General features: G+C 41.3%; 1 protein-coding gene across 5 annotated transcripts in view; it reads left to right on the top strand.

Moving 5' to 3' along the window:
* The window catches only part of SORCS3 (sortilin related VPS10 domain containing receptor 3), a 692,468-nt gene that overhangs the window by 645,655 nt on the left and 34,176 nt on the right, over positions 1-12,637 (top strand). For all 5 annotated transcript variants that reach the window (XM_087862727.1, XM_087862725.1, XM_087862726.1 and 2 more), the window contains 2 exons: positions 8,863-8,976; positions 12,068-12,239. In XM_087862727.1, the coding sequence (XP_087718853.1) occupies positions 8,863-8,976; positions 12,068-12,239 (286 nt within the window). The remainder of the gene's footprint in view (positions 1-8,862; positions 8,977-12,067; positions 12,240-12,637) is intronic.

Below are 12,637 nucleotides of genomic sequence, written 5' to 3'. Positions count from 1 at the left end.
ATCTTAATTAATCCAGGCTCATTCCTAGCAGAGACAACAGCAAATGTAAAGATTTCTTCCAAATCTCAGCATGGCTGGCACCTCTGGATAACTCACAACTCAGCAAAAATATCAGCTTCTCAGAAATGCTTTCTGAGACCACCTGATCTCACCTATACCCTGTCACTCTGACACCTCACCCGAATTCATGGTCTTAGTATTAGTCACCATATGGCGTGATCATGTTTTCTGATTGCTTTATTACCACCTGCCTTTCCCCAACAGAATGCAAGTGCCACGAGGGTGGGAACTCTAGACTTGCTTCAGTGCCTTGCCCGGAGTAAATTAAATAGTTGCACCATGTTCCTGAATGTTGTTCCTTTTAGGAGAGTCAACAAATTTCCCAAGTCTGAGCATGGGTGATCCCATTGTTGATCCCACTCTGATCCCAGCTGGGTGAATTCCTCCTCTACATGACAGTCTAAAGTTGAAGTTCAATCTAGATATTTCCATAACCCATTACAGGTTAAAAGACAAAGCTATGGGCTCGGACATCAGCCTATAAACACGGCAGGGCAGTGACAGAGTTGCATTTGGGCTTTTCTGGTGTTGAATAACAGAAGTGAATCCAAATAAGTGCAGAACAGCTGCACCTGCCCAGCAACCTCATCAACCTATTTCTGAAACTTGCTTTGTGCTGGAAGCCATCTTTGGTTCCCCACTTTCTACCAGAACTATAACTGGTAACTGCAAGCCAGCTGGAGGACTATGGCTGCTCCCTAGCTACTCTTCATCCCTGAACTCATGCCCTGGAAAGCTTGACTTCAGTGAGAGTCATTCAAATGGGATATGTTAAATGGAATTTAATTTGAATGTCAGCGTCCTATCTGTAACACTTCTGACCCATTGGAGACAGGATATTTTCACACTTGGAAAGACTAATTTTCAATTATTAACCACAATCCAACAAAATTGTCATAGCAATATATACAGTAGGCCCCTGAGAATTGTGCTGTGTGGCATATGGATGTCAGCTTGAATATTCAGAATGTGAGTTTCAGTCTTCCTGTGCCCACCTGCAGACTGACTCCACGGAGGCACACTGTCTTTGCATGCCCTGCTACGTTTTCTCCCGTGTTTCGGAGCTGTAACAGACCCTCACCCGCTGTCGGGAAACCACACAATGGAGAAAGAAGAATTGTAACATAGATATTTTTCTTTCAGTAATTCCATTAACATTTACATTACATTCATCCCAGCTCTGATAGTCATAGTTTTTGACCTTGGGAAATTTTCTTAATCTCTATGATTTCACCTTCTTGGCTGTAAGATACAAATATAGATCATGCATGTCGTTGGTTGCTGGGGAGGAATAAATGAATTAATCTACGTCATTCATGTAATAAGCCGTTCATCCTAGTGGTGTGTGCATCCATATGGTAGCTGTTGTTGCTGCTGCTGTTAGTCTTGTACCCGAGTGAAGTGGTCCCTGTGGTATTTTTAGCAAGTAAACCAGAGCTTATACATCCGAATGAGTCCTCTCTACAAAGTCATACCTTTGGGTGTAATCCGTTCACTTATTATTGGTGGCATTGCTTAAAATATTTCTGAGCCCTTCTTTGGGAACTGCTATCAGAATGCATCTGTGAGGAGTGCCTGGGTGGCTCAGTCAGTTAAGCATCTGCCTTTGGCTCAGGTCATGATCCTGGGGTCCTGGGATCAAGTCTTACATCAGGCTCCTTGCTCAGTAGGGAGTCTGCTTCTCCCTCTTCCTCTGTGTCTCCCCTTGCTTGTGCTCTCTCTCACTCTCTCTCTGTCAAATAAATAAAATCTTTTTAAAAAATGCATCTGTGAGTAAAGCAGGGAAAAATAAAAAGCCTTTGCAAGGTGTTCTTTGGTTCTCACACTTGCTTTGGTAGAGGTACCACCTGGACCCAACACTCAAATATCGCCATTGTTAATATGACATTTTAATGAGAAGAAAGTGAACACCTGGAATGTAAGTTACTTGGCTAAGATCACATAACTGAGAGAAATCTGGAGTTCAAATGCAAGTCTAGCTAAATCCTATGTTCTCTCCTATATATCATGCCATTTCTTAAGAAATCAAACAAGTCTTTGTTATTAGATTCACCTTATTAGATTCACCTGTTTCAGAAGAAATAGTTCCCCAAGTTTAGTTATTCTAAAATTAAAATTCATCCTCAAATAACCTAGGTTAACTGCTGTTGATATGGATTAATCTGGAATGTTCCATTAACTTTAACACAATTCCAGATGAAATTGTTTTGACCATTGGTACTGGAATTGTAATAGGTATATGGTGTTCAAGACTTTATAGAATTTTTTTTGGGGGGGGTGGTATTTGAAATATCATGTGGTGGTCTTTCTACTACCAGTTGTAGCTCAAGAATATAGAAGACAGTATGGAGGTTCCTCAAAAAATTAAAAATAGAATTACCATATGATCCAGTAATTTCACTACTGGATATTTACCTAAAGAAAATAGATAGAAACACTAATTTGAAAATATATATTCACTCCTATGTTTATTGCAGCATTATTCACAATAGCTAAGATACAGAAGCAGCCCAAATATGGCCATCAATAGCTGAATGGATAGAGAAGATAGGGAAGTTAGCTAACTAGCTAGAGGATGGATAGATAGATAGATAGATAGATAGATAGATAGATAGATAGATGTCTATATCTATATATATAATGGAATATTACTCAGCCATAAAAAAGAATAAAATCTTGCCATTTGCAACAACATGGATGAACTTAGATGGTATAATGCTAAGTGAAATAAGTCAGTCAGAAAAAGACAGATACCGTATGATTTCACTCATATGTGGAATTTAGGAAACAAAACAAATGAACAAACAAAAAGACAAAAAAGAAAATGAGAGAAAAAGGAAAAGACAACCAGACTCTTAAAAATAGAGAAAAAAGTGGTGATTGCAGAAGATTGGGGGGGATGGGTGAAATAGGTGATGGGGATTAAGAGTACACTTATCTTGATGAACACTGAGAAGTGTATAGAATTGTACACTTAAAACTACACCTGAAAGTAATAGAACACTGTGTTAATTTTACTTGAATAAAAATAATAAAAAAAAAACCACTTGAGTCGAAGGTAGGATAAACAAATATATAAGACTTGAGGCTGGTTTAGTGGTCAGAATCTGAGAACAAGAGCAAAAAATAACCTCACAACCTAAAAAGTATTTTTGCACCGCTTTTGAGTATGGAAGAGACAGTTTCATTTCTGAAATTTCTGTTGTCTTTTTATAGACAATAGAACTGAGTATTTGAAATTGTTTTGTTTTTAAATGAACTTCAATAAGCATAGGTATTGATTTCAAAATATAGTTTTTCCATCAAATATAGTTTGTCTCCAGTGTTCTTACTAGAAATCAGTGCTTGGGAACAATTTCATAGCCCTTCTCAATGGTCCTTCCACTAGCAAGTGTTATTAGATAAAGAATCTGAAAATCCCAGCTCAGTTAGTGTAAGTAATTATGATGCATCTTCTACCTAGTTGTTTGCCTAAGCCAAATAAGGTCATGTTTGTTTGATTGGTTCAGGCAACTTTTAAGTGTCAGACACAGCAGGGAGAGGGAGTAACCTAGTTTAATCAGATTGGTGGAGGGGGGAGCCAGGGGCTGAGGAGGATGAAGTGTCTTGATTTTGGTGGAAAAGTTAAGGAGTATAGCCTGGATCCAGAAATGGAGGGTATTTTCACCCTGTATCTTTCCTTTGTTTGATGAGGGAAGGTTTTATAGATTCTCAGAAGCGTTTATTTGTAGAATAATAGTCACCCTTCCATCCAGAGTGCATGTCAGTAATAAGCATGAATTTTGCATAAATAGTGATGTTTCTACTCAGTAGCTTCATGCTTATTCTAGAGAGCCACTTCTATTGCCGCACTGGTGAAGGGCCAGGAATAAATCCTCCCCGAGAATTAAGTTTGTCAAGGACTAGCAGGTAGTCAGAAAAAGGAGCACAAGGGTCCTGCTCTGAAGTCGTATGAGGCTCCTAGAAAGGAGTTGCCCTCTGAGAGACGCAAATACCTTTGTTCGGTGAGAACCAGGTTGAACCAGAACTTATGCTTAGTCATCCTTTTATCTTATTCATCCAACCACTCCCTCAGCAGTAACTTCTGCTGAGTACCTACTATGCACCAAGTCCTTTAGATGGATTATATTACTTAATCTTCTCAACCAGCTTCTGGAAGGAGAGTCTGTAATTATAGGCATTTTATAGATGAAGACATGGAGACACAGAGAGGTTAAGTAATTCCTTCACAATTAATATTCTGACCCCTAGTCCTAAGTCTTGGTGTGTTTTAGTGTTTCCTTCCATGGGCAGTATGGTTCCAGATCCCCACAGTGAGTTTATCATGTGATAATGCAGAAGATAGAGGAAAGAGATAGGGGCATGCTATAGTACGTAAGTGCAGGTGTGTCTGAAATCCATCCAACAGTAAGTATTCTGCATAGAGAGCACAATTATGTATGGTTTTTTTCTGTAGACTAGCATTGTAGAAAAGGCAAAGCAAATAATATTGTAGCTAAAGGCTAAATTCTATAATCCAGACCTATGCTGTCTAATGTAGTAGTCACTAGTCACATGTGGTTATTTGCATTAAAATTAAATAAAATGAAACATTCAGTTCTTCAGCTGCACTAGCTGTATTCAGGTGTTTAGTAGTCACACATGACTAGTGGCTACCATAGTGGATAGCATAGATGTAGAACAGAAGGTTTCATTCAGACAGCACTGTTCCTACCTGTAAGTGCCAGAAATGGTCAGAGCAAAGAGTGTTGAAGACTGGAGTAATGACGGAAGGCTTTCTGTAGGAGGTGGTGATGGAGCTGTGTAGACTTGCTGTTGAGTACAAGGAATAGGGGCAGCACTTCAGAAAAAGCAGATGTATGAGACTGTTGATGAGTAGAGGGATGAGTTGAGGGGTGAGTTGCTGATGAGTGGAGGGATGGGGGCAGATGGCTAGCATGGGGTTTGATAAGGAGATGTATTTGAGGGATGCTTGTTGGGTTATTCAGTTTCTGAAATAGTTCAGATGTAGTCATCTTTCTCTATGCCTATATTTAGACTTATGCCCTAGTGAAATGCTGATGGTGTTAATTATTATTCCATTGTTTGTGTTGATGTTTTTGTTATGGTTGCTCCATTTTGTTGAGTGTTCACTCTGTGCCTGCCAAAAACTTCTATCTGCCCAATCCCAACCAGCAGGCGATCCTGTCTCCTAAAATGGGATGGAGACACCTGTGGAGGACTGTTCCTGGAATCTCAGCTGCCAAATGGAAGAACAGAGGAGCTGGGGGGGTCAGTGAAGCAGTGAAAGGGCCGTGCATGGTCTGAGAGTAGAACAGCCCTGGCACCTGGGCCAGCAGAGACCATGACTTCTGGGTGGGCTCCAACAGTCTCAGAATGTCATTCTTGGAGACTAGGGGGTTCTCCCTTATGACGATTAAGTGGGTCCTCCATGAGATTGTACTAACGCTGATTCGAGGGTCAGGAGTCTCCATTATAACCTCCACGTGCCATTGTTAGCTGTGTACAATCTTGAACACATCACTTCTCCTCTTTTGCTTCTCCCTTCCCACCTACCAACTAAGAGGATTGGACCAAAGGAATACAAGCATCCCTTCCAGTTCTGATGTGCAGAAACTTTGTGATTTCTCAAGTTTGTCTATTCCTTCTTTAGATGGTCTAAGGCTTCTCCCTGAATGGGATTTGGAGGGCATACATCTCCTGGAAATGGACAAGTTTCCCCTACACTTTTAGAAGTTCTAAACCATTTTATAGTCAAGAAAGATGCAGAGGTGACTTATTTCTGGAAGGAAACTACTTGTGTGTTTGCAGAAGCTGTGGCAGCATACTTCCCTGAGGCAAATCAGACTTTCTGGCACATTCTCTCCAAATGTCACAATTCAACAGAAAAACACCTTTCCCCCAGGAAGTTGGAGCAGCAGCTGGAACTGCTTGTTTGTTGAAATCATGCAAACTCCAGAGCTGGGGGGTAGGTTGGGCAGTATGAGATTTTAATATACATTTAGCAGAAGTTAATGAAGAAGTCCACAGCTTAGGGGCAGCCAGTGATGTTTCCGTTAATGTTATTAAATATTAATGAGGTGCCTTTTCTCTTTGGGGCAAAACGGCATGCCTCATGCACCTTTTTTAATTACTGCATCGCTAACAGGTAGCAGAGCTGAACAGAACTGCTAAAGATGGTTACATTTAGGAAAGAGCATTAAGACATTTCTCTCCTTCCAAAGCTGTTTAGGGAGGTACCCTACCTTCAAAGATTACTAATATTTCTTAGGGTTAGCAGAACATTCAATAGATTTAGCTCATACAGCAATTGGGGAATTTTCTAGAAGCAGGGCAGACACACCACAGCCCAAATGTGTCTACAGATAAATCAGATATTCAGTGCTGTGCTGGTAAATATTTAACTACCGGCTCTCTTGAAACAAATAAATAAATAAGCCCTCATTAGTAACATTGGCTGATTGCTATAAATATCCCCAAATGTGGCCGATTTTGAGTTACCAACATAATATCAGTGAATACAGAATTGAGAAGAGATGTGCAGTAGCACAACAATATACAGTATTTCTACCACACAGGCACATAAATGTAAATAACCTCAGGAGCAGAGATAAAATAATAATACATAATGCTTTATCTATATTATTATAATAAAGCAGCAAAATCATGAGGAATCTGTGTTTGAGTGTTTGTTACCTTTCAAATATAATCTATTTAATGAAAATTTGATGTAACTTACATTTTGATAATGACTATGTTTAACAGCCGTTAATGAGCTTGCAAAATTCCTGAAATTTTAAATTAGTTCTCATGAGTGGTTACAGGCTGTCACAACACCAAGTCCGCAGTGAACTTGCAGGCTTGTGAGATCTCCAAGCATTGATCAGGAGGCATGGCAAAAGATTTGCTTGACAGACATGTCCCTTTCTCCTTTTCTTCCAGTTTTGTAAGCACATGGCCGTATCAAGGCTGGTCTTGAGTTCCACCTTTCTAGCTCAGGCATCCATCGAGCACTTGGGATACTGTCTGTGGTCCACACTGGAAGGTCAACTCTGAGCTCACATCTCCCTGCGGAGATAGACCCAATACAATGGGATAATCAGTGTGATTACTTTTGAATATAATTGGAATATTCATTCACCCAGTAAATATTCAGCACCTCCAACATCCTAAGTACTGCTCTGAATTCTTATATTGGTGAACAAAACCAACAGAGGTCTCTGTAGTTTCAATGTTTCCAACATGTTGTGGTCACAAAGATTTTGTCTGGGGAATCAGGGAAGGCTTCATATGACCTAGGTATTGAAGAAGGATACTTAGCAAACTCCCAAACCCAGACAAGGTAGAGTGCTTCAAGCCCAGGGAATAACACATGCAGAGACAAAGAGGGTTGAAAAGTAGGTCTGGACTGTTCAGGTGGGGGTTTGGTGTAGAGGAAGATGGTGAGGTGGTAGGGTGCGGTGATGCTGGGAGGACATTTTGTATCATCTCATCAATCAGTTGGTGCTTCCTAACTACCAGTTCAGTGTTCTGCTTCATGCTCTATGTCCTTTGGTTGGATTTGAGGCATATTGTATCGCCTTCCCAAAGACTCAAAGTTCTTGAGGGCAAGGATTGTTGCATTTCTTTCCCAGGACGGTGCACATATTGAGTAATAAACATGGAATTGAACTTGTATTCCTGTCTCCCTTCCATTCCTGCCCTAATCACACACATAGACCAAAATTTGCCTCCATTTTCATTGGGCTTTAATTAAATCTTGGCTCAAAGAACATGGGAGCAGAAAAAGAAAGAAGGAGTAGGTCTGGAGAGAGTGACTTTCCTTGCTGTTTTATGTTTCATTAACACTCAATGGATCAATATTCAAATGTCCAGATTGTTCTGCCAGTGTGTGGGTTTTAGGAAACCCTGGGATGCTTAACTTAGAAGTGTGAATTCCCCTGCCAAGTGAAGCCACCCTCCCTGACCTCTGGTTGGTTTCGAGAACAATAATACTTTATTGCTCTTTTTCTACCCTGACATTTATGCATCTGGGAGCCTTATGAAACTCCAAGAACTAAGGAAACACCATTCGCATTTTAGATGGGGCCCCTCCTCTCTACACTGGTCTGTTACTTTTTCATTTTGAAATGGGAGGAAAGGAGAAGGGGATCATACCCGACTTTCTTTATTTTCTTATAGCTAGGCTTTCATGAAGACGTGGAAAAGAACCACAGTTTTGTGTTGTTGGCTGTAGGGAAACAGGGGACCTGTGTTATATGTATTTGGGACAATTTGAATGGCTGTTTATATTTTGTGAATGCAAATGTGTATATTTGTTTGAGAAAGAATTTGTAGGAAAAATTAAAATAAAATCTATGAAATTAATTTTGGAATAACACCTCTGGAATCTCACCCAGAAATGAATCTTAACCTTTAAAATCATCTTCTTGGTTGTCACCTATTTCTGTCAGTAATTCCGCTGTGGTCCAGAGGATGCTTTTAAGCTTCTAGTATCCCCGACCCCCACCTCCAGCCAGTGCACCTGCTACGGGATGTACATACCTACCTTTTTTTAACCTGGAATCTTCATTTGATAATGCATTGTTTCTTCTGTATACTGGATTTCCAGTGATTTGGGATTATTTCTAAATCTAAAACTCTATTCTTAAAGTATGAATATTTGCTCTGGCTGGGAATATTTGAAAGAATGCATTGCAGCTTTTTGGAAGGCTGTAGGGATGGATTTGTGTTTGTGTGTGTGGGGGGGTGTTTTCTCATTTGTGCCTCTATACCAGTGTGCAATATTCATTTTCTGGGCAGCGACTATGGCTATGAGAGACATGGAGAGAGCCAGTGCGTCCCAGCTTTCTGGTACAACCCAGCATCGCCATCAAAGGACTGCAGCCTCGGTCAAAGCTACCTTAACAGCACTGGGTAAGTAAAACACCTGAAGAAACTCCACTCACTGTTCTTCTGTTTCCCTAGGTTGGGATCAAAGGGAGCATTTCTGTTGAAGCAAGCTAGAGCATAGAGAGTTTGTTTACAAGTGGCTTCTGAGGAAAGCTGAGGAGTTCTTTAGCTTTTTTGGAAGTATCTGAAGAGATTTCTGATTACTAGATTTCAGTACCTTTTTCCATTTGCCTCTGACAGACCATAGCTATTGTTTTGGTCAGGCCTTCTCTTCTGGAAAGAAATGTCACCTTATTTTGGGGGCCCTGAGGGAAATAAATCAATACAAGTGGTATGCACATATTACAGTGCCCTCCAGGGACAGATGGACCGAAGCTCTCCTAGACTGATGCTGGAAACTGAAACCGAAAATTCCAAAGTCCCATTCTAGGGCTTCCTGGAATAAGAAGGTCAAGCCACACTTTCTTTAATTGTCAGATGATTTGTGTGTTTCTCTCTCCGCTCACATACAATTACTCAGATGCTTGAAAAAATATTGCCTTAAAGACTTATCGTCTTCCCCTCTCCTTTACCACCTCGATGGCCCAGAAGAGATTTGGAAAATAGATTGGTGGTCTGAGACAGCACTTTTCAAATTGTATTTTGCTGTGAATCACCTGGTGATCTTGTTCAAATGCACCTTCTGATCTGGTAGATCTGAGGTGGGACTGAGGTTCTTCATTTCTGAGAAGCTCCCAGGCAATGTTGTCATTGCTGGTCCCAGGACTACTCTGAGTAGCAGAGGACGAAGGTGTTTTGGACTCCCATCTCAACTCTTCCAATGGATCTCCTGCCATTTCATACCAGTTACTCACCATCTCAGTACTTTTACCTTCTCTGGTCATAAAATACTGGTACGTACTATCTACCCAAGTGATATCTACAGAGGGGGAAAAAAAGTGATGGAAGAGATGTGCCGAGTGGTGTGAGCTACTGAAAAACACAAATTTTTAGCTCAATATTTGGTTCTAGGGGGCTGTTGCTGGAGCTGGACTGGGGCTTAAGCACTTTTGATGTTATTTTATTGTGGGCGTCTGATTCAGGGATTGAAGCCATTCACACTACAGATCCAGCAGCATGAACTTAAAGAGATATGGTATCGGAGAACATAGTGCTATGAAGTTTGAGGAAGAGAAATATGATGGGGACAAGTGATCAGCTAGGCTGCCAAATTCCAAACCAGAGCATACCTTGGACAGAATTGGAAGAGAATTGCATTACAACATCTCCTATGATCATGTGACATGTATAGACACACCCAATTTTAAGCAACTTAGATAAAACAGAACACCAAATGGCCAACCAAATAAATTAGGGAGATGAAAAGGAAAGACAGTTTGTATTTTTTCAAAAGATTTACTACAAATGTCTACACGTATCTCTAGGTTGCTTAAATGTTGGCTTACATTACAAGTTGTCAACCAGGTGGCCAGTTGAGATTGAAGAGGAAGAGTAGAGGATATCCAGTTCGCATTAGAACATGGTATCCACCAAAATATCTGCCATAAGTAAAAATTAAATATCTTGTAAATGACTAAAAGTCAGCAAAAAGGTATAAGGTGATTACAGAAGCTTGATTATGTAGACTAGTGCAGACCAAAAGAACTTTAACATGAGCCACATATGTAATTTAAAATTTTCTAGTAGCTACATTTAAAAAATTAAAGGCAAATTTAATTTTAATAATATATTTTATATAGCCTAATATGTCCAAAATAGTGTCATTTCAACATGCAAGACTAACCACATTTTAAATGCTCAATAGCCACAGGTAGAGAGTGGTTAGCATATTGGACAGTACACCTCTCGATCCATCAGGAGCTCAGCTGGCAATTAAAAATAATGTGTATCTACAAGGGGATATATTGTAATTCTGTCTGAGGCAGTAACTGCACACAACATTTGCTTAACATCCTCCTGAGATCCTTGGATGGAGATGTAGGGCTGGTAGTTCAGCAGTGTTTGGGGCGTGGGAAGTGGAGAAAGGACCAGGGAAAATATCAGGTACAGTGGAAGATAAATATCATTCATAAAGGATTTTGTTTCATCTGCTTTCAATTGAAGGGCCATCAGAAGAAGGCAACATGGATGGTTGGGTTAATTACTCCTGGCATACAGGGTAAAAGAAGATGTGATATAATGATGGTGGTGGTGCATTTATACTATGTGGGTTTAGCAGAAGGCTGATCATATGCAGCCTTATAGAGAGTGGAAATAATGTCTACCCTACAGCTCAGGGCTGTGGACAAGCTGTTGGCTCGGCTTCCCGTGCTTAGATCAGTGGTCAAGTGACATGACGTGGCATCACTACGCACAAAGTCGCCCTTAACCTAAAAGGCCACAGTGCTTTGTGGGGAGGTTTCCCATGCTGATATCTTCTCTAAGCTAATTTTCCCTCAGCAGGATAGAATAGGAGCTTCAAACGTGTGCTTGTGATCTGGCATTTGTGTTGAGTGGGAAGTGAAATATTAGGAAGGAGAGAAAATGTGCTATAAAATAGCCCAGTGTCTCCAGAGCCAGGACTAGTAGGTATGAAAGGATGGATTGATGTCCTGAGGGTAGAGGGAAGGCAGGAAGAGGCTTCTTGAAGAATCAGAGTAAGGAGTCTGATCTTCTAGCTGCTTGTTACAGAGGGAACTGGAGACGGCCTTAGGGAAATACGAACAAGTCCCTCTCTCACAGAAGGGGGCTTGTTTCCTTGCTCCACTAGTCCAGTGGTTCTGCCTCCTTCCGTCTTGCATGTGAGTCAGACATTGATTTTTCTTGGCTGGTTTAGACACTGATCTGATCCGTGGCTCACCAGGTAGGATCAATAATAATGTTTAAAGAGCTGCTCTTCCTCAGATGGGGGGATAGCAGCTCCTCAGCATTTGTTTGGCTTCTTAAATGGCTGTCTTCTTTGAGACTCGGTTTTTAGGAGCAGCTGTGTGAAACATCTCTCACTCTGGCTTTCTCGCGCTCTTTTTCTAACTCAAGCATGCGCACACATGCGCGCGCACACACACACACACACACACACACACACACACACACACACACTCACCCCACACCACCGACAACTGTCAATACTCCTCAGGTACCGGAGGATTGTGTCCAACAACTGCACGGACGGGCTGAGGGAGAAGTACACGGCCAAGGCCCAGATGTGTCCCGGAAAAGCCCCTCGAGGCCTCCACGTGGTGACAACCGACGGACGCCTAGTGGCAGAGCAGGGGCATAATGCAACCTTCATCATCCTCATGGAGGAGGTAGGTGTTGTCTCGGGTCTCTGAGGTCATAACTCACTGTTCCCAGAGAGGGAAGAGAGAGATCATGTATCCCCAAAGGTCCCAGTCCCAGAGTCAATGGTGAGAAAGTACAGGGGGTAAAAGAAGGCTTGGATATTTAGCGACCCTCTTCCCTTCATCCCACACCACAGACCCAGGCTGCAGGGGGCCCGCTTGTCTCTGGGCAGATGCAGATCTGGATATATTCTTTGAGGTCTCCCTTTAGAGTCTGCTCTGTTGAAGGAATGTTTATCACCAGAAGACCATATACTGTAAACGCTTCCAGAAGAAGGGAATTCATATTTTTTTCTGTTGTTCCCAGGAGCCTCTTTTGCTTCATTCTAACCCTTAAACACCCCCTGATTAAAAAAGCCTACAAG

The sequence above is a fragment of the Ursus americanus genome, chromosome 6 (genome assembly GCF_024610735.1).
Source record: "Ursus americanus isolate L20-20 chromosome 6, mUrsAme1.1.p, whole genome shotgun sequence".
Lineage (NCBI taxonomy): Eukaryota > Metazoa > Chordata > Mammalia > Carnivora > Ursidae > Ursus > Ursus americanus.
This window is presented reverse-complemented; position numbering and strand designations above follow the sequence as displayed.